This window comes from Capricornis sumatraensis, chromosome 22 (assembly GCF_032405125.1).
Source record: "Capricornis sumatraensis isolate serow.1 chromosome 22, serow.2, whole genome shotgun sequence".
NCBI classification, from domain to species: domain Eukaryota; kingdom Metazoa; phylum Chordata; class Mammalia; order Artiodactyla; family Bovidae; genus Capricornis; species Capricornis sumatraensis.
Window position 1 is genome coordinate 20671519 of NC_091090.1, and position 22260 is coordinate 20693778.

Here is a 22260-nt window from a genome sequence, read left to right on the forward strand (position 1 = left end):
GAGGCTACCTAACACCAGTTGCATCCCTCCCAACCCCACCAAAACAAGCGCCTGGATCCGACCCCTTGGAGGAGAGCTGAGAAAACTCTGAGCTCAGGAGGGGGCCTTCCAATGGGCCCCTGAGTAGGCGTAGGAGATGGGATGGCGGGTCCCAGGCCTCACAGTGAATGTGTTGATGGAGCTTCCGTAGTGCATGTTGTTGTGGGGAGACCTGGCGGGAAGCAGGAGAGAGATGAGGTTAGTATCTGCAGCTGGTTAACCATCAACCCGGGAATCTCCCCAGGGCCATCAGAGGAAGGATGGAGCTGCCCCTCAAGCCCAGGGCTTATCCTCCCCAGTGGAAGCCCAGTATTGACTTATCAGCCCCAGGGTTCCCTCTTGTCCAGGCCCTGTCGCCAGAGTACACGTGCAATACCCTCCTTCTCAGAACCCTTCCCTCCTAGCCTGGCTCTGGATGCATCTCGGTGATGGGAAATCTCAGCACTCAAGGACCGCTCAGCTCTCCCCCACCCCACACGGGAACTCTAGGAAGAGGGAGACAGGAGCGAGAAGACAAAGGAGACAGTGGGTGTTAGGAAAGCAGGCCTCCCTGCCCCTTCTCTCTGCCCTGAGAGCCAGGAGGGAGAAAACCAAATGTCCAGGCTGATGGCTGCAGCCTGGCCAGCTCCGGGTGGTCTGGGGGTGAGCCTCCCTCTCCCCTGCCTTCCCAGCCCAGCCCCCCTCTCCCCTGCCTTCCCTGCCCAGCCCCCCTCTCCCTTGCCTTCCCTGCCCAGCCCCCCTCTCCCCTGCCTTCCCTGCCCAGCCCCCCTCTCCCTTGCCTTCCCTGCCCAGCCCCCCTCTCCCCTGCCTTCCCTGCCAAGCCCCCTCTCCCCTACCTGCTCCCCTCTCCCTGCCTTCCCAGCCCAGCTCCCCTCTCCCCTGCTTTCCCAGCCTGCCGCTCACCTGCCGGTAGCCGGGGCGCAGCCATAGTCGCCGCCGCCGCCGCGAGCTTTGTACTTGGCCTCTCCGCGAGCGGCGCCCTCCAGGGACATCTTCCGCGAGTGCAGGCCGCCGGGGGGCCCGCGGCCCGCCGAGTTGACGCGCCGCATCTCCGGGCCGCTGGGCGCTGCGAAGGGGCCCCCGGGCTGCGGCCCGAAGCAGTTGGGGAAGCTCAGGCTGCGGCCGGTGCCGCCGCGGGGCGGCTCTGGGTTGCGGTGGGGCTCCCCGACGTACAGGCGCTTCTTGATGAGCGAGCGGCCCCCGCCTCCGCCGGAGAAGCGGTCCAGGCCCCGGGCCGGACCTGGATCCGCGGAGAAGTGAGAGAAGCCGCGAGCTGGGCCCGCATTCGCGGGCTGCCCCAAGTCTGAGAAATTGTTCCGGGGAGGGGAACCCCGGCGCCCCAGATACTGCAAGGGGGCGGCCGGGGGCTCGGGATCATTGCTGAATTCTGGCGGCGGCGGGATGACCTCAAAGTTGAACTCCTCCTCCTTGTCTTCCTCCGGCTTGTGGGAAGGAGAAGGAGGGGAAGAGAAAGACTTGGGCAGCAGGCGGCCCTGGAGGAGGCTGGAGGGCGCTGGTCTCTCCCAGGCCGCGGAGGCCTGGGGCTTCACCTTTGTCGAGCTGGGCCCGCGACCGGACTCTGTGTCCTTCGGGTGCCTGCGGGGCTGGAGTTCCCACTGACAGAGTCCTTTGGGTTGTCCTGGCGAGGTTAGCTGGGGGACCTTCTCAGTCTCCTTGGACACCTTGGGGACCACAGTGAAGGAGTTGGGCTGGCCCTCGTTGTACAAGATGGTATCAGAGCCTGCCTCGGGCTGGCTGGGGCCTTGGAGACTCCCTGGCAGGGAGGGCCGGCCCAGGGGGGACCCCCTGGGCCTCCCCTTCTGGGCCCTCTGCTTGGCCGCAAGGAGCAGGGCCATCGGGGAACCCCGCTCCACCACCTCCCCCGTCACCGGGTGCCTGAGGAGTTCGTCAGCAGCCTGGGATGAGGCTGGGGGTTTGGGTGGCAGCTCCTGGGGCTCCTTCACCTCCACAGGCTTGCCTGACCCTGCAGCCTCTCCTCTGGACAGAGTGGGTATCACCACAGCCACCTCTCTGCTGGAGCTGTTCTGGCTGCAGTGGGGCTTGTAGAAACATGGCACCTCTTCTCGCCCAGGTGATATCTTTGGGGGGAAGGCTGGAGATGAGAGGGCTCCCTGTGTAGCAGGCTTACTGGTCTCTGAGGAGTGCCCCTCTACCTCTGGCTTGGAGGGCACTGCAAGTTCTTCATGTTCTGGCTTCTCCCACTGCCCAGCAGGGGCCAGGTTCTTTTCTGCTATCAGTTGGGAAGATGTGATGGGTAGAGGTGTGGCCTTGGGTGGTGTGGCTGGTCCAGACGTGGCTTTGGGTGGTGTGGCTGGTCCAGGCATGGCATTGGGTGTTGTGGCTGGTCCAGGCGTGGCATTGGGTGTTGTGGCTGGTCCAGGCGTGGCCTTGGGTGGTGTGGCTGGTCCAGGAGTGGCCTTGGGTGGTGTGGCTGGTCCGGGCGTGGCCTTGGGTGGTGTGGCTGGTCCGGGCGTGGCCTTGGGTGGTGAGGCTGGTCCGGGTGGGGCCTTGGGTGGTGTGGCTGGTCCGGGCGTGGCCTTGGGTGGTGAGGCTGGTCCGGGCGTGGCCTTGGGTGGGGTGGCTGGTCCAGGTGTGACCTTGGACTGGAGTGGTGTGTTTGGCAGAGGGGTGGTGGATAGAGGTGGCAGATTCTTGGCCACAGGCTTGGGGAATCTGCTGTTATCATCTCTGTTTTCAAAGATTCTTCCCCCTTCTGGCTGAGATTTGGGAGGCAGAGACCCTCTGCTGGGCCTGGCCTCCTTCTCAGCTGATGAGGAAAGCTGGGCCTCCAGCTTCTTCCGGATCTCCCAGACGCTAGGAGTTGGCGCGTCTTGGGGGAGGTAGTCCACAGGAGGGAGAATCAGGCTGGTGGCAGCCTTCTTTGGCCGGCTGCAAGGACTCTCCTCAGGAACACTTGAGGGGGCCTCCTTCTCTGGCAGGCTTGGGGGAGCCTCCTTCTGTAGCAGACTCGGGGGCGCCTCTTTTGCTGGCAGGCTGGGACGCTTGTGGTCCTCTCTTTCCTGAGAGGCTGCTGTTGGACCTGGTCTGTGACTGGCAAGCCGGTCCTCTCTCCTGGAGCTGCAAAGATAGGCTGACAGCTGGTCCCGGAGCTTTGCCATCTGGCTGGGGTCCCGCCAGTCCATGGGCTCCGAAGAGGCTGTCTCCTCCGGGCTAGGGGGGTCAGGTTTGGGTTTGGGAGCAGGAAAGCTAAACTTGGTTCTTTTCATCAAGCCAGCAGGTGGAGGGGCTGCCTTCTCAGCAGATGGCAGAGGAGGGGCGGCTGGGGGCAGTGGGGGTGCTGGTGGAGGGAGTGGGGGTGCAGGAGGGGGTAGGGGAGGGGCTGGAGGTGGCGTCTCAGCTTGTTCACTGCTCTGGACCTGAGGCTGGCCTGGCCTTGGGCCGGCCAGTGCCACAGTGCTGGGCTCCTCAGGGAGCGCTAGCTCAGCAGCCCTGTCGGGGTAGGCCTGGCACGCGGAGCGGATATGGAAGCTAGGAGGCAGTGAGGGTCGACCGGGGCCCTTCTTGCTGTTCTCTTCGTCCTCAGGAGGAGTCCCTTGTGCTTCTGGAATAGAGATGGACGAAGTCCTGACTGGGGTTGGGGGAGGCACCTTGAATGACCGGGGGAAGGTGAGGTGGGACTCCAGACCCGGTAGGGCCCCCTTGGGCTCAGCAGGGCTCCTGGGGGGGCTGGTTCTGGGGACCTCTGGCTGCCTGCCATTCAGCACCACTTCTGATTTCCACTTGGTGACACCCCCAGTGGGGAAGAGGCGTGTCCCCACGGTATGAGGAGACTCTGGGGCTGGGGGTGTCGGGGCTGGCAAGAGGGGTAGAGGTGGGGCTTGAACGGCCTGGGGTGGTGCGGGAGGAATGAAGTCAGGAGGCGTGGGTGTGGATGGTGAGGAAACGGTGGGTGGGTGGGGAAGGGGCCCCATTCCTGGGGGCAGAGCTGGGGCTGTGCTGGGTGGGGGTGGGGGCAGTGATTCCAGCAGGGGAGGAGGCGGGGGAGCTGTGGAGGGTGGAGGTGGCGGAGAGAACTCTGGAGGCTGCAGAGCACCTAGGGGTGGCGCCGGCGCTGGGCCTGGGGGAGGTGGGGGGATGAGTAAGTCCTGGCCATAATGCCCAGGCCTTAGGTCCCCCACAGAGCTGTATAGTCGGAGGTTGCCATTGACGAGCGTGCTGGTGCCTGAAAGGAGGGAGAGGCAGAGGTGAGGAGGGTGAGCAGGCACCATGGGCTTGCTGACCTCCTGAGAGAGCAGCTGGCCAGTTTCTTGAACACCAAGCGAGGAGCAGCCATGTCTCCAGGCTCCTGACCTCTCCTGGGAGGGACCCTCTGCTTTCCAGGGAGGGACCCCTGCCCCTGCCTGTCCCTGGCACAGCCTCTGGAGCCTGTGCTGAATTTTCTCCATTGGCTTCCGAGGCTCAGGCTCCATGCTTCTCTGCCCTGCTCACAGTCCTATATATAATTCCTTTACTAGACTCTCTTCAGTTAGCCCCTTGGAGTGCACCGGGTGTTTCTTACAGGTGCCTCAGCTGGTACAAAGCCGGAAACGCCAGGGTTCAAATCCAGGCTCTCCACTTACTAAATGTGTGACCTTGGACCCACTGATTAAACTTGCTGAGCCTCAGTTTCATTATCTGTAAAATGGGAATAACGTCAGCAATTGCCTCATAAAGCTGTTGTGAGGATTAAGAGAATTTTTGTAAAAGCATGGAAAGAGCTTATCAGGTGCTGCTTGCTGCTGCTACTGCTAAGTCGCTTCAGTCGTGTCCAACTCTGTGCAACTCCATAGACGGCAGCCCGCCAGGCTCCCCCATCCCTGGGATTCTCCAACACTGGAGTGGGTTGCCATTTCCTTCTCCAGTGCAGGAAAGTGAAAAGTGAAAGTGAAGTCGCTCAGTCGTGTCTGACTCTTCACGACCCCATGGACTGCAGCCTACCAGGCTCCTCCATCCATGGGATTTTCCAGGCAAGAGTACTGGAGTGGGGTGCCATTGCCTTCTCCGTATCAAGTGCTAGGTCCAGAGAATGGTAATCACTTTGACTACTACCACCTGTGCTTAACTTTTCATTCTGCATAAGACAGGAAGCTGGGAAAGGTAGGAAGTCATAGATGGAAGTAGGGGCCTGGACACCTCAGTGTCACCTCAGTGAGGAAGTTTGGGTGAAAGTTTGGGAGGAAGAAATCTGCATGAGCAATTCTTGCTTTCTAAAGATCCTGAATCTACCAAGAACCCAGAGAACCTCGCAGAGAACTGGAAGGGACTCTGGACTGCCGGATGGATGGGGTGTGTAGAAATGAATTGACTTGGATGACTCAGGCACTAGAGAGATACTGAGTCCCCCACCCTAGCCCCAGAGGCTCAAATCCCCAGCCCCCAGCCCCAGTCCCTGCCCCCTCCCTAGTGTCTGCAGACCACCAGGATGCCCTGGTTACTCCTCTCTGAGGGGCACATATCCTTTGCCTCCCCCACCTCTCAATTTCTGGCACAAGAGTGAAACAAACCCAGGAATGTGCAGCTCTGAAGGGCTCCTCCCAGTTTCCTGACTTCAAAATAAAGACCAGACAACATCCATTGAGCACCCAAGTGTTAAGAGCTGGGACACAGCAGAAAAGACAAATCAAAAAATAATCAGAATATCGGCCCTCTTGCAGCTTGTGTTTTAACGGGACAATGAGATAGACAATGAATATATCAGTAAATTTCCACCACATCGAGGTGAAGAGTGATACAGAGGGGAAACCCAGGATGGGTGCTGGGGGTGCAATGTGAATAGCGAGGTCCGGGAAGACCTGGCTGAGAAGGTGACATTGGAGCAAAGACGGAATGAGAGAGAGAGAGTGAGCTGTGCACATGTGCAAGGGAAGAACAGACTGGACAGCAGAAAGTGCAAAGGCCCGAGGGTGGAAACGAGCCTGGATATTGAAGGAGCGGCAAGGAGAGTGGGATGAGACGATAAAGCCAGCAGATTAAGCTAGGTGGGGCCAGATTCTGGCCATCCTGGCAAGAACCCTTCCTGGCGGGTTTTGAGCAGGGATATGACAAGAAGTGACTCACATCCTATCCAGTACTTTGTTTGCGCCTCCAGAACTGGAATTGTCTTGCCCAGAGATACAGAGGGCAAGGGGTTAAGTGACTTGCCCCAGGGAGCGAGGCTAATATGCGGGGGAGCTGGGACTCAAAGCCAGCGCTGCCTGACTCCAGGGTTCTTTCTATCACTCACGCTGCCCTTGTTCCTGCTCTGGCCACGTCCCTAACCATCCTTCCTCCCCTGGGCCTTAGCCCTGGCTCTCCTCATCTCCCACCCACAGCAGCTAGCAGCCAAGAGGCCTGGGGACTCCAGCTTTCTCACCAGCTGGGGAGGGAGGTCCAGATGCTTGGGCTTAAGGAGGAAAAAAAGAAAGATGGGCAAGTCTCAAGCATGAGGTCCTCTTACCTGTCCCTTGTTTGTCTGCAAAGCTGTCTGGCACACAGGGCGTGGGTACAGCCAGTCCATGGTTCTCCTGGGCATCCTGAAAGAGAGCAGAACCATCAGGGGACAGGGAAAGACAGTTCTTAACTTGCTGCTCCGTGAGGCCGTTTTAATTGCTGGAAAATCCACAGGGTTAACCTTGTGAATATACTGAAATATGGGCTCAGTTAAAAGGGTGAATTTTATGATATAGTCAAGTCTTGTTATTCGTGGTAGTTAGGGTCTGTGAAATTGCTGCAAACAGTGAATTAGTAAAAACTGGATCCATGCCCTGAGGGAAACACAGGGTAAGGATCCTGTAAATCTTGGTCAAGTCACTTTCATCAGCTGATCAATACACAACTTTGTCTTTATGCGTGTTTCTCTTTAAAGACACCTTATTTAATGTCTGTTGTTAACTCGCTGATATTGAACTCACAGCAGTTCCATAACTCACGCCTTTGAAGCTTACCTAACACACGTATTTTCTCTGTAAGGCACCTCGTAGCTTCCTTGCACGTAGGGATGTTAGACAGCACATCAGCCCTGTGCTTAGGGGATGTTTCATTTAATTTTTAAAATTAAAAATGTTTTTCTAGCCATTCCATGCAACATGTGGGATCTTAGTTGCCCAACCAGGGATCAAACCCATGCCCCTCTGCATTGGAGACAGAGTCTTAACCATTGGACTGCCAGGGAAGTCCTTGAGGGCTATTTTTAAATAGCAAAATCACCAACAAAAAGTAAAGAAATATGAAAAGTATGGCACTAAACAGAAAAGGAGGCTTATTTACAGTACAAGGGCTGAAACAAGGAAGCAAAATGCCTTGTTCGACCTCAGCTGGTTCCCTGTGCAGCAGGTGACAAACTTTTCACTGCTCCGCTTGAGCCAAAGTGTCTTGAATACTGATTTGGGGGGTTACAAATAAATTTTAGCGAGTAAGCGAATTACAGATACTGAATCTGCAAATAATGAGAGTCAACTGTATATGAACTGTATCTCAATTGAAACAGATCAAAAAAACAAAATAAAACAAAACTGTGCATGACTCCCCAGGGATGTCCACAAGATCAAAAGCCAACCCCCCTTGGCCTGGCCTCCCGTTCACGCTTAGTTTTCATTAGGTAGTCACAGAAAAGTAAATAAGAAAAGAGTGGTGACCTGGAGTACTGACAACGCTGTGGATTTCTGATCTCTAGGCTTTCAGACCATAATGCGTTTACACAGCTGTTGGTCTGTACATACTATTTTGCATTCTATTTTCTTTCCCTCCAAACACACATTTCCATATGTCAACAATGTCCACACACCTGTCCTTTGGAGGAGCTGTGGGGCGTTTTATGGTAGCTTTCAAAGTCCTCAACACCCTGGCAGTATCCTTCAGGCTAGTGTTAATTTCCATTCACCTGTTACAGCCAATCCGATAATCTAACTGAACCAGCTCCCTCTCTAGGATCCTTCCAACCCACCCCTCTGGTTCATGTTCATCCCTGATACTGGGTGTTGGTCAGGCTGTGCCCCTCTTCCCACCCTCCATTTCTAACAGTAACACCCCTTGCTCTGTGCTGTAAACACATGCTCACCATCACACTACCCTGCGATGAAGAAGTTGTCCCCATGAGCCGGAGAACGCAGAGGTTTAGTAGTTTGCTAAGTTGTTTACACTCTCACGACCAGTGGTGCTAAGCCCAGGTCTGTGGAGCTCCCACCCCTGAGTATTTTGCTTCCCTATAGTCCAAGTCTCTAATCCTAAAAGGATTCACAGAGCCCCTCTAGAAAGACAGTAGAGGGAATGAGAAAGTTCTGGAGCCAGACTGCTTGAATTTGAATTCTAGCTCTGCTTCCCACTGGTTATATGACTCAGCCAATGACTTACGTTCTCTGTGCCTCAGTTTCCTTGACTACGAAACTGATTTAAAAATAGAATTTACTGGGACTTCCCTGGCAGTCCAGTGGTTAAGACTCCACACTCCCAGTGGCAGCGGGCACAGGTTTGATCTCTGGTTGGGGAACTATGTTCTCACATGCCACACGGCACGGTCAGAAAAGAAAAAATAGAATTTACCTATTCTAGGGAAGTTGTGAGGATTAAGTGATGCAATACACAAAAAGCGCTTAGCTCCTGGCATGCAGTGAAAACCCAATAAACGTTAGCTCTTGTTATTCCTACGGAGCCATCCTTGTCTGCTCCAGGCCATACTGACCGACTGCTGTTCAGAGCAACCCACAGCCAAGTCCCACAAGGGAGGACTCCTGTTGGCGCCCTAGATATTCCCCCAGTTCCTCCAATGAGATCTGGTTGCTCCTTGGAGCCCAGGGACATGTCTTATATGAATCCCCCAAACATGGACACATAGTAAGCCAAGCTATTACTCACTGATGGGCTGATGGTGCCAACTCTCTAGACTTAATGGTTCAATATATAAGAAGGGGGATTCAAGGCAGATGTTTCACAAACATCCACAAGACCTCGGGGTACCAAGGGCAGTCTCAGAATTACTCTCTGGTTATATGAGGGCAGCAAACAACTCATTTTATTCTTAAAGAATTCTGAAGAACTGGAATGGCCTTGCTCCATCATCTACTTTTTTTCTGCCTCTGTTTGAGTCAAATGGCCACATACTTGTTCTCAACCTCTCTCAATCCTGCATTCTGAAATGCGGTACATACTGCATGAGAGGCAGTACACAAGGCTGTCTAGCTGTTCAGTCGCTAAGTCCTGTCCACCTCTTTGTGGTGTACCCATGACTGACTGTCTAATAACCCTCATGGAGTATGTATGCTCTGATTTTGATGAGATGGAGGCCAGGCCTTTAAAAGCCCAGGTTGAGCTCTCATTACTCTTTTGCCATAACTGGAAAGTAGAAAGACCTAGGGACTTATCATCAAGAGTTCTCAGATTCCAGTCGTGCTCTGATTTTGCCTGTGCATGTGTGACGTTGCCAGGAGTGTGACCTTGGATAAGCCGTAGCAACTATGATGTTAATCTATCATTTATGCACCTACTATATGCCAGCACTATGTTATCTCAAACCCCTTAAGAGACAGGGTGCAAACCTAGGCCTCCTAACTTCCCTTTTCTACAAATCAGAGACTCATTTTCTTCATGCATAACATGGAGAGATTTCCTGCTCTGTGGGGCCATCACGATGACCACAGGAGATAATGCTCCTAGCCCAGGAATCTGTGTTCTAACTCTTCTCCCCACAAAAGTGAGAATATTGTGAACAGTCAAAGCAAGCTGCCTGGAATCCTAGAAGCACCTTCTGGGTCACCCTATAATTATGTGTGAATGAGGAACACGGACGGACTTTATGGGCTGGAGGTAATACTGTCCACCCCACCTTTGATCTGAACTCTGAAAACGCATTAGATCCCAAAGACCACAGGATGGATGGAAATCTGTCTCCTGAGCGGCCTTGGAACGAACACACACACACACACACACACACACACACACACACACACACGAGTCCAGAACACGCCTATCACATCCCCATAGTGCTTGAGGTGCTGCGGTACTCTGTTACCCTTGCGGTAGGTCCCAAAGTCCAGCCTCACTCCTTCAGTTCAGTTCAGTTCCGTCGCTTAGTCGTGTCCAACTCTGCGACCCCATGAATCGCAGCATGCCAGGCCTCCCTGTCCATCACCAACTCCCGGAGTTCACCCAAACCCGTGTCCATCAAGTCGGTGAAGCCATCCAGCCATCTCATCCTCTGTTGTCCCCTTCTCCTCTTGCCCCCAGTCCCTCCCAGCATCAGAGTCTTTTCCAATGAGTCAACTCTTCTCATGAGGTAGCCAAAGTATTGGAGTTTCAGCTTTAGCATCAGTCCTTCTAATGAACACCCATGACTGATCTCCTTTAGGATGGACTGGCTGGATCTCCTTGCAGTCCAAGGGACTCTCAAGAGTCTTCTCCAGCACCACAGTTCAAAAGCATCAATTCTTCAGTGCTCAGTTTTCTTCACAGTCCAACTCTCACATCCATATGTGACCACTGGCAAAACCATAGCTTTGACTAGACGGACCTTTGTTGGCAAAGTAATGTCTCTGTTTTTTAATATGCTATCTTGGTTGGTCATAACTTTCCTTCCAAGGAGTAAGCATCTTTTAATTTCATGGCTGCAATCACCATCTGCAGTGATTTTGGAGTCCCCCAAAATAAAGTTTGACACTGTTTCCACTGTTTCCCCATCTATTTCCAATGAAGTGATGGGACCAGATGCCATGATCTTAGGAGCCCCCAATACTGAACTGAATGCAGCCCCAAGCCCCAGCTGGCCCTGCTTCTTCCCCTCCCACCTGCTTGGGCTAGCTGTCCCTTCCACCAGTGTGGACTGGGGAAGGCAAATGCAAACTCATTTTAATGCAAGTGCTAGTAAAACAGACCTGGAAGGTACGTCACACCCCTCTCAACACGGGGACCCAGGGAGCTGGCATCCAGTGCCCTGGCTTGGGTGGTGACAGAGTTCAGTGTGCAAATGCACAGGTGTGAACAGCATCCATCTCCACGGGGAGTGAACTTCCTCACCTGCCTCCCTTAGCCTCAGAGGACTGAGGTGAAGCCTCCTTTGGAAGAGGGCCTGGAGGTAACATCTCAATTCGATGTGTGATCCTGCGATGGGGGAAGGGTGTGCCGTAAAAGGGTCTTAATGGACAATCAGCGATGATTGAATGTAAAAGGTATATGAAGTAATAGTATCGTATCTATATGAAATTCCTGAATTTGCTAGTTGCACAGAGAATGTCTCTGTGCTTACATAGCACACACATAGTATGTAAGTTTTTTCTTTTTTTTTGAAGAGGGAAGGTTTTGGTTTTTTACTAATTGCATTATAGTTGATTTAAAGTAGTTAGGAATAAAGGGATCCGATGTCTCAAATTACTCTAACATTTGGGCAGAAACAACGTGTAAATAATGAGAGAGAGGGCAAATAAAGCAAATGGGACACAATGCGGTGAATCTAGGTGGCGGCTCTAGGGAGTCCTTTGTACTATCCCTGCAACCGCTCTGCACGTTGGGGTTGGTTAAAAGGAGAGAGTTACTTAATACCCTTGAATGGTCCATTTTAAAATGGTTAAAACGGTAGATTGCATGTAATGTATCTTCACAATTTAAAAAGTTAAAACATAGCAAACAAAAGACCAAGGACTTCCCAGGGGGCGCTAGTGGCAAAAAACCTGCCTGCCAGTGCAAGAGACTTAAGACAGGAGAGTGCAGTCCCTGGGTCAGGAAGATCCCCTGGAGGAGGGCACAGCAACCACTCCAGTATTCTCGCCTGAAGAACCTCAGGGACAGAAGAACCTGATGGGCTACAGTCCATAGGGTCACAAAGAGTCGGACACGACTGAAGCGACTTGGCACACACTCCCACAAACAAAAGAACAAGAATGTCAAGAGAGAAAGTCTTGAGGGAGACTTAGAGCTTACCCATCCACTGGACAGACATCAGCATCTCACTTCTTTCTCTCGTTTCTAATATTCCCGACCTTAACCACAACCATAACAGCTGCTACTTAGCACTTACTCTGTACCACGTGCTCTGTCTTCCATCTCTTAACTCATTTACTTTTCACAACATGAGATGTGATCAGTGTTATTACACCTCCCCTTTACAGATGAGCAAATCACTGTCTTTCCAGGCATCTACCCGTCACCCATACCCCCAGCTTTTCACCTGGCTCTGCCAGGCATATCCTGTGTCCCTCCCTTCCTGCTACCCCGAAAGCTTGGCCCTCCTTCAGTCCTCACTGTTACCCAGACAGACAGACTACTGCTATCATCTCCCTGGCTTCTGCCTCACCCCATTCTTTAAGCCTGATGCCAGGATGTTCTTTCTAAAATGCATCTCAGGGAATTCCCTGGTGGTCCAGTGGTTAAGACTCTGCCTCCCAATGCAGGGGACACAGATTCAATCCCTGGCTGGGGAACTAAGATCCCACCTGATTCGGAGCAACCCAGCCCGTGGGCCACAACTGCTGAGCCCCCATGTCTCAACTAGAGAGAAGCCCGGCAGGCACAACTAAGACCCAGAGCAACCAAAATAAATAAATATTTTTTAAAAAATAAAGAAAGAAATAAAGTGCATCCCAGAGCAGGTCCCTTCCCTGTTCAGCATCCTTCTGTCGGTCTGGAGGATGACACCCAAACGCCTTCGCATGGCGTTCTAGACTTTTCCTAAGCTGTCCTGTCTGCAACTCCCGCCACCTTCTCCCACTCACTCCACACACTCTGCGCTCCATTAGTGGTTCTCGTGTTTTTCCACCAGTGTCCCTGGAGACCTGCCTCACTCAAGAGCAAATGGGCTCCCTGCAGCAGGGATCTTCAGTATGGCAGAGAGACCACTCCTTGGAGGGAGTATTTCGAGGTTCTGGGGGTGAATCTATAGCTTGAAAAAGCCCCTAGGTGATTTGGCTCTGCTTCCCTCCCTCACCGTGCAGAATCACTGCAGCTGCTTGAGATTCACTCCCACATACTCTCAGACCTCCCAAATCTTGCTTTGCTCTTTTTTTTAATTATTATAGTAGATTTAAGATGTGTTCGTTTCTGCTGTACAGTAACATCTATCAGTTATGCATATACCTATATCCACTCTTTTTAAAATTCTATTCCCACGTGGGTCATTACAGAGTATTGAGAAGAGTTCCCTGAGCTGTACAGTAGATCCTTATTAATTATCTCCTTTACCTTTGGCTCTTATTCTTAGATGCCCTTCTTTGTCCAGCAAACTCCTACCTAGCCTTTAAACCCTAGATTAAATACCCCTCCTCCATGAAGCCCTCCTTGGCAACCTCAGCCCAAGTTCATTTCTCTTCTCAGTGTGTTCCTCACCCTGTGTGTGCATTCTGATACCTGACATTTATTAGGTGCCTACTATGTGCTAGGCACTGTTCTGAGTACTTCTCATGTAGCAACCTAGTTAATCATCATAGTAACCCTAAGAAATAGGTTGTTGTTTTTATTGTATAGAAGATGAAACTGAGGCACAGAGAGGCTAAGCACATCACCCAAGGTCGTACAGCTAATAAGCAGCAGTCGATACTGGAACTCGGAGCCTGCCCTCTTTGCCACTATTCACACTCACACTTTTCCTCCAGCATAAACGAAGCCTGCTGCAGGTGGCCATGGTCTCTGCTGGCCCAGCCCAGTCTGTCTGTGGGTAGGGGGACGGCTGATTCTTTTTGGCCCACCTGGCACAGATGGGGCAATTCAGTGAGAGTTGGATGAGTGAAGAAACTCCTGGATGAATGAATGAGAGGTGGAAAGAACATAGGACAGGGAGGTGTGAAGTCTGTGTTCTGGCGCCAGACCCACCACCAATTAACTGGGAACAAAGGGCCTCCTTCCCGCCCTCTCCTGTGAAGCTCTTCAGGATCATCTCCAACCTGGCGTTCTGTGAGTCTCGGCCCATAAGGTGTCCTGTCTGTGCTTGGCTCACCTGTGCCATGTGGGCAGCGGCCTGAACACCGGAGGCCACCCTCTTCCACAACCAGGTGTTGGGACAGACCTCTGCCCTTGTCTCGGGAGAGTTCTTGGGGGGAGGAGGGTGGCGGAACACGTAGGGGCAGGGGAGGAGGAAAGGGGAGGAGGGGGTGGGAGGAGTCTGTGAAGCTGCTTTTCCAGGAGTTACAGGGCGAGGCCAAGCGGGCAGGACTGGGCCTGAGGTCACCGCTGGCTCCGACGTGGGCCTGTGACCGCAGCAGTCAGCCGAGGGCTGCCCCACCCTCAGCACGCTTGCCCTGGGAAAATCACAGACCCCACGCCCCAGGGGGCTGCCTGCAGGGACTGGCGTGCCCCTCAAGTAGACTCAGGAGGGAGACCTGTCTGGCCCTTGAAGGACAGCGGCCCCACATCGAGGGATGGGGTGTGGCCACCTGGTGGGCAAGGGAAATGACCAAGAACATGCAAATGAGCATCTGAGCTCCTCTGCTGGGGCAGCCCCCTGGCGCCTCCGTCCTCAGCCAGGCCACCCCCACTCCACAACAGCAGCCCTTGCTCAACGCCTGGGGCAGAGTCCAGGTGGGGCATTCCCCCTGAAGCTGGGCCTCAGCCCTTCCCGAACCCACACCCGGACAACACCCAGAAGCTAAGATCCCCGTCACCTTGCCCACTTCACAGGGGTGCAAGCTCCAGCTCCCCAGCTCAATCAAGCAGCCCCATCACAGCCTCGTATACTGAAAAGTCACCCGGCAATGATTAGCTGGCAAGGAGCCTAGGGACGGAAGCGCCATTCTGAGGATATTTATATATATTTCCTTCCTTATACTTGTCTCTATTTTCAGTTCTTAACAATGAACTTCTGTTTCCTTCACAATTGAAAAATACACACACACACAATACGTAGTTTTGGGTTTTTTTTAAGTTCTTGTAATCAAGAAGAGTATGGGGACTTACTTCCCTGGTGCTCCAGTGGGTCAAAACCCACCGTGCAATTCGAGGGATGTGGGTTTGATCCCTGGTCAGGGAACTAAGATCCCCCATGCTGCATAGCAACTAAGCCTGCAAACCATGACTAGAGAGTCCCGGTGTTGCCACACAAGATCCTGTGTGATGCAGTGAAGATTCTGTGTGCTGTCCCTAAGACCCAGTGCAGCCAAATAAATGAATACTTAAAAAATGAAGAAAAGCATGGATTTTGTAGGCAGGTAGACCACACTGGCAATCTTAATTTAACTCCATCATCTCAAAGATAGAATCACACACTCAGTGGTCAGGAAGTGTGCCCCCTTCTTGCCTTTTGAGGTTCAGTTTTCTCATCTGTAAGATGGGGTTGATCCTGCCTCCGTGGGTTTGCCGTGACATCGGAGGCCTCCCCACACCTAAAGAGATCCTGCAGAGAAGCACTCAAGGAAGGGGCATCTCTCTGAGTCCCCACACCTCAGGTCCTAACAAGGCTCAGTGGGTGAGCAGTGGCCCGAATCCATGGATACTCTGCTCCGGGAGGGGCTCCTGGGATGTGTCTGTCTGGTTGGGCCCGAAGAGATAGATGGGTACTTCCCCGAAGTCAGGGCCAGGTCACCGGGAATCCCCTACTGCCCTTTGGACCACAAATATTTCAGAGTTAAAGAGAAGGAGGAAAGAAAGCAGAAAAGAAGAGGGGAGGAAAGCATTCACTATTTGAGGACTGAGGTTGTCTCCCCCTTAAAGTCATAGGGAGTCAGAGCCCACCACTAGCCCCCTGCTGCACCACCAAGGATCTGGGGGACAGCCTCACCCCACCAATGGGCCCAGCCCAGTCCCCTTGCCCTCTCTGGGCCAGGACACACATCCTCATACCTGGGGTTCCTCAGAACGCAGGCCAACCCCGAGGGTGGGTCACAAGGGTTGGGCCAACGGGCTACACACAGTTGACCTTGAGTATGAGCCAGCTCAGAGCCTTAGTGACACGCTGTGGAATGCAAACTTCCTCAGATTCCTCCAGGAGCCTGGTGGGGCACCTCAGGGTGGGGTGCAGAGCTCAGGCGGTGAGGGAGGTGACCCTGAGTCACAGTCAGAGCCGGGAATGGTTGGGAACGCTGCTGTAGGCTGGGGAACAGAGGGATGGGCCCCTGGAGTGAGGGCCACAAGGAAACCCCTCCCGGCACCCAACGTCCCCAGCTGGGTGAAGCCCTGCTAGTTATTTCCCGGCTTTTGGGGGCAGTGTGAGGGTCGGCAATGTTTCACCCACACAGCAGCTTCTCTGAAGTTGGGAACCAGTGAGCATTTAAAATCAAGAGCTCCAGGACTTTCCTGGGGTCCAGTGGTCAAGACTTCGCCTTCCAGTGCAGGGGGTGTGGGTTTGATCCTCAGTCAGGGAGCTAAGACCCCACATGCCTTGTCATAACCCCAAAATAGAACAGAAACAATACTGTAACAAATTCAATAAAGACTTTTTTTAAAAATGGTCCATGTTAAAAAAAATAATAACCTTAGGAAAAAAAAATTTTTTTTAACATAAAAAGAGCTCCAGGACTTCCTTGCCCCAGCCCCTGCTCTCTGCTGAAGCTCATGCCTCCTTCCTGGGGAACAGAGAATTCCACCAATAATGCTGTCTTACTCTGGACCCACGCCACCCCAGGATCTCTCTTAGACTTGAGCTCTAGGGCCCGGCCCTGGACTCTCATCTGTAGAGGGCTGTGCTCTGTTGCCCTGCAGGGCAAGGAGTCCATGGGGTCAAGGAGACAAGCCCTAAGAGCCCACCCTGCCCCCTTCCTGACCTTGCTCCAGACACCAAGGTCCCTAGAATCCTCCATTCAAACGGCCCTTAGGCCTCTTTTGGTGACTCAGTGGTAAAGAACTGCAGTGCAGGAGATCCAGTTTCAGTCCCTGGGTTGGGAAGATCCCCTGCAGAAGAAAATGGCAACTTACTGCAGTATTCTTGCCTAGAGAATCCCCATGGACAGAGGAGCCTGGCCGGCTGCAGTCCACGGGGTCAGAAGGAGTTGGACACAACTAAAGCAAATAACACTTTCACTTTCTAGAGCTTCTTTCCCAATCAGTCCTTCTGAAGGCAGCCTGAGTGGGGGGCACACATCCCTGAACCCACAGGGTGGCCAAGTGTGTGTGCTAGGTCACTTCAGTTGTGTCCGACTCTACAACCCTGTGGACTGTAGCCTGCCAGGCTCTTTTGTCCATAGGATTTTCCAGGCGAGAATACTAGAGTGGGTGGCTATTTCTTCCTGCAGGGGATCTTCCCGACCCAGGGATATAGAACCCATGTCTCTTAAGTCTCCTGCGTTGGCAAGCGAGTTCTTTACCACTAGCACTACCTGGGAAGCCCCATCGGGTGGCCAAGGGGCGGCCATATGTGGTTAGGATGAGGGTGTGTGTTGGGCTTTGGGGGTTCAGGCTGAGGCCCTCCCTGTGGAAGAAGAGCCAGGTGGGTGGCTTCTGCGGGGAACAGAGGGGTATTCCATCTGTTCACTGGCTGCAGGCTCCCAACACCCACTCCCACAGGAACACCCGGAGCTCCCTACCCAAGAGCCGTGCCAGCTAATGTCAGCCAAGAGAATCACTCAAAAGCCAATCATGACTGACTGCCCTTCCCAGCTCACCCAAAGGAGCACCAACCCCAAAGGGAGCGTGGGCCTTGGCTTCCGAGACAGCTCCCGGAGCCGGCGGATGGAGAGGAAGAGTGGAAAGGAGAAATCTGGCTGACTTGGGCTGCATCTCTGCTGAGGAGTAGAGGGTGGGCCCCAAAACAGTCAGGCTTCCTGCCCGGAGCCCAGCCTGACATCTCCCCAGGCCCTGCCAGCCCTGCCTGACTCAGAGGGTGGGGTGACCCAGGGAGCTCTCACCGCCCAAGGCACCCCGGGGGACCTGTCTGGCCAGTTTCCCCATATTTGCCTCACTGGCGTTTCTTTTTTAATTCCTCACATGCACTGCCCTGGAGATGGTTGGGTTCAGACTGGGGTAGGGCCAGAGGCAGCCCCAGAGACAAGTTTGCCCTTCCCACCACCAGCCATCCTACCGTCTCAGCTCTGAGAAGCTAGGGGCAGGCTCTGGCTTGAGTTCTGGGCCAAGCGTCCCCTTGAAGGGAGAAGGAAGTGGGGAGAAAGGACCGTTCCCAGACTCAGCCCAGGCCCATCCATGGTGGTGTAGATGGGAATTGGGAGGAGAAGACCTGGACTTGGGGTCTGTCTCTGCCTCCATGGAGCTGAGGGAGTTGCATGCATCCCCCCTCCCTGGGCTTCAGTTTTCTTATTCCGATGCTCACCAAGGTCTGCGCCCACCCCCACCTTCAGTTTTGAAGTTTGCCATGCTAATCCAGCTCCTTGGAGCTCTCAGAGCAGGAAGTTGGGACAGGGTGGGGTGGGGGAAGCCCTGGTGGCTAAAGGGCTTCCTTTTCAGAGGGTCTGGCATCTCTGGGGGCCTCCAGAGAGCTGACCCCACCTCCTGCCCCTCTGTTAGTGAGTTATTTGGACACAGAAAGTCACAGCTGAGGGGACCCTAGCAGACCATCCCACGTAACCCCACTGATGGGTGAGGAGCCAGAGGCCCCTGGAGAGGAAGGGATGTGGCCCAGAGGCAGAGCTGGGACTGGTCCCCCGAGGATCAATCCAGAGCCCGTCCCAGTCACCGAGTGATCCCAGGGTCCTTCCCGTAACTGGCCTTTGGTGGCCAGCTGCCTGGGAAAGTATGGAGTAGGCCAAAATATTTCCCCATCCTTTGCACTTTCACCTCAATAAGCAAGGAAGGTCTCGGAAGGAAGCAGAAGCCCCAGCTGTGCCCATCCCCTCCTCGTCTTGCCCTCCCCTCTCACACCGTCCCACAGGAGCTCATGAGGGGTCGTGAGAGCGACTGTGTGCTCAGAAGACAGCCCGGCCTGGATGGCACTCAAGGAAGAGCATGGGCCTGTCATGGGCACTGAAGCCTGGCCCCTCCCCTGCCCCAGGGTCAGGCTTGGGAGGTGCCCCTTGAGTGTGGGAAGGCAAGACAGGGAGGGGCGAGGCCCAGCTGTGAGGCGGTGTCACAGCCCAGCTCCCCACTCAACCTGGCTTGTGGGGGGGGGCCGGGGGCAGGGTGTGCACGTGCACGTCTGCGAGTAAACCTGCAGCTCTGTCCTCCTGCCTCTCATTCTCCGGGCCTTCTGCCCCGGCGAGAGGAAAGCAGAGGCCCCAGTCCAGAGCCTAAGGCAGAGGAGTTGGGTTCCCCGTAACCCAGATGCTGGGGCTGCTTTGTATCTTAGGACCTGAGTCAGGAGCAAAACACGTCCCTGGGACACAAGCGGTCAGGCTCAGGGCTCCTAATCTCCAGGTGCATCAGAGGTGGGCTTCTGGGGCCTGAGAGCCCTGGCTGGAATTGTAAGCAAGATCATGTGGATGTGGCCCACAGCCTCAGCATGGTCTCAGAGGGGTGTGTGATCCCCAAAAGGCCAGGCAGTTCAGAGAGGCAGACACGGGAGATGCAGGTGGTTCTGCAGGCTGATGTTGGGAGGGAAGAAGGAAAAGGTCAAGGGTGGAAGGGCAGGTAGAATGGCCCAATAAACTTGGACCCTGGAGCCTGGCTACAAACCCCAGCTCTGCCACTTATGAGCTGCCTGTCCTTGAGCAAGTTACTTCCTCATCCTGAGCTTCAGTTTCTCTATCAGTTCAGTTAACACATGCTAACACTTGGGATGGTGCCTGACACACAGGAAGGGCCCCCCACAAGTCAGTCACGATCTCATGGCCCTGCTGTTGGCTAGCACCGTGCCAGCTGCACAGTTGGCACTGAAGGTACGGAATGGCCTTCCCTTTCCAGGTTCAGTTCCTGCCAGTGTCTAGGGAGGCTGGTGTGGACCCCACGAGGTCCCTTTCAGTTGTGGATTCATGGCGTGTTCATTCCCTCATCCTCACCAATGAGGGGGTGTGAGTTTGCTGGGGAGAAGCCCCCATCTCCTGGGACTGGGTCTGAGGCTTGCCCTGATGGACTGTTCCCAAGCCAGTACCAGCCAGCAGCCCCTAACCCTGTGCAGCGCTCCCAGTCAGGCCCTGGTTGGCCCAGATCAGATCCAAACCAGAGGACTCAAACCAGAAGGGGGAGGGCAGAAAGGATGGACCTGTGCTGTTAATCAAATGGTCCAAAGTGAGTGGGTGGGTAAAGGCATGGATGCAGGATGCTGACCAATCAGAAAAAACTCAGTGATGCCTCATTAACACTTTACTTGCTGGTTCAGACCTAAAAGAGGAGCTAAGAGAGCAACAGCCATTCAAGGGGCAACAGCCATTTATTTCAATATTTTATCAACCACAATGGGCACGGTGTGCCAGTCCTGGGTGCCCACCGCTGTAATTCTGAGTATGCAGTAGATGAAGGGAGAGAATCAAATTCACCTCTAGTGACAATCAAAAAACTGTTTCATCTGCATATATGGGTGCGGTAACCCTGGAAACAGTTTTATGCATCTCTGGAAACAGTGAGGAGTGGACTCATTTGCTTTATACCTTTTCACTGGTGGTGGTGTACTTTCTGTATTTGTCTGTGATGTCCATGAATTGGTTTTGTAAGCAGAAAATAAATTAAAGCCGTATGCCCAATGATCTGTATGCTCAGGCCTCCACATACAGGCCTTGGGGACACAGCAAGGAGAATGTAAGACTCAGTCTCTCCCATCTAGAATCTCAGGTCTGTGGCGAGGTTGAACAACCAGAAAAAAATTGACGATGGTGTGAGGGAGGTGGTTGTGCCAGGCAGTGCTGGGCAGAATTTGTGAGTGCGGGGACCAAGGTGTCGGGTGCTGTGAGGTCTAACGGGCCCCTGAAAACTCAGATCACGATTTGGTGCCTTGTGAGTTGAAGCAGAACAGAGCCTCATGGAGGTGTGAGATGCTGTGGCCCCAGTGACAGTATTGTCCCAACCGGGACCCAGGTCTCACAGACGGTAATGAACCTAGAATTTATGAGGCTGACTGTTTAGGTCTAAATCTGGGCTGGTGTATATGGTAGCCACTGACCACAAGTGGCTCTTGAGCCCTTGAAATGCCACTGCTCAGAAGCAGGATGTGTGCTCGAAGTGCGACACACTAGACTTTAACGACTTAGTGTGAAGGAAAGAGTGTAAAACATCTCAGCTGTACTTTCTACGTTGGTTAAATGTTGAAATGATCATCTCTGGACTAATTTTATCTATTTCTTATTCATGTTGCTACTAGAAATGATAGTTATACCTGAGGCTTGCATTGTGTTTCTATTGGACGGCACAGGCCTAGGCTGTCTTGGAAAAGCCAGAGCTCTCGTCACAGTAGATAGAACCAGTCACAGAGAGGTTGTTTTGAGTCTCTTTCCCTTGTCAGAGAACAAAAGCCCAATCACAGGCTCCAGAAGGGAGTGTTTGGTTTCTGGCAGTTTCAGACCCACAAATAAAGTAGTCCACACACTCTTCTCCCAAGGGTCACTGCTATTTGACCTTTGAGACAATCAGGTGTCACCTCTTCCAGGAAGCCTTCCTTGACCAGCCCCTGTGGCTAGGTAGGCTGCTCCTGCTCTGGTCTACGTATTAACAGTCTCTTTACTGATTCATCCCCTATACCGGGCAGCAGGTTCCTTGAGCAATCCTGGGTCAATCATTTCTGAATCCCAGGATTCTATGCAAGGCCTGGCATGAAGCAGGCAGCCCCTGGTGAGTGTGGAATAGGAATCCCATTGAGCTGGAGGTACCCACCGCTGCATTGCTTCTGCACCCATGTTCCCCATAACCCCTCCTTAGGTTTCGACTCAAAGGAGCTGACACCCCTAATCTCAGCCTTCCTGTCGTGAGCCATGCCTCCTCCCAGTTGCCGCCCTCAGTTGGCATCAGGAAGGAAGAGGATGGACAGAGGGTGAGGCTGATGACCACTCGGACCAGGGCAGGTGGGGCCACCTTCTCTGTGGCAGCCCAGGTGGCCCGCCCAGAGCAGACCCTCTGACGTCAGGGCAGAACGTACTCACCAGCGGAAGAAAGGTGAGCAGGGGCCGGACTCTGGGCCGAGCTTTTAGCGTGGCGGTTCCCGACTCACTCACAGTGTCAAACCGGTTGTCTCCATAATAGATCCCATCTAGAGGAGACAAGACGGGGAGACCATGACTGGGGATCAAGAGCATGGGGGACGACTGAGTTTAGTCTGCTCTGCAGTTCCCAGTAAGGAAAACCAAGCCCCTTGGTGGCCCCTGCTTGGCTCTGCCAGGCGCCTCTTCGTGACAAGATCCTACAGGTGGACGTGCGCTGATGGGGCCACCGGAAACAGCACTGCGAGGGACTCCAGGGGTGGTTTCTCGGGGTCTCCTGGGGCTTTCGGCCCCCAGCTGCCAT

General features: G+C 53.8%; 1 protein-coding gene across 1 annotated transcript; it reads right to left on the minus strand.

Annotated features, from left to right (window-relative positions):
* Nucleotides 1–93: 93 nt before the first annotated feature.
* C22H6orf132 (chromosome 22 C6orf132 homolog) lies at nt 94–22260 on the minus strand. The gene is made up of 5 exons (XM_068994145.1): nt 22161–22260; nt 21900–22006; nt 6497–6572; nt 943–4243; nt 94–211 (listed from the first exon to the last, which is right to left on the minus strand). The coding sequence occupies exons 1-5, from the start codon at nt 22258–22260 to the stop codon at nt 94–96; spliced, it is 3702 nt and encodes a 1233-aa protein (XP_068850246.1).

Coding starts and splice junctions, on each gene's coding strand:
- C22H6orf132 (XM_068994145.1), bottom strand. CDS start 22,260: ATGGCAGCTGGGGGCCGAAAGCCCCAGGAGACCCCGAGAAACCACCCC. Junction 6,573..21,899: donor TGCTCACCTTTCTTCCGCTG/GTGAGTACGTTC, acceptor GCTCTCTTTCAG/GATGCCCAGGAGAACCATGG. Junction 212..942: donor TGCGCCCCGGCTACCGGCAG/GTGAGCGGCAGG, acceptor GCTTCCCGCCAG/GTCTCCCCACAACAACATGC.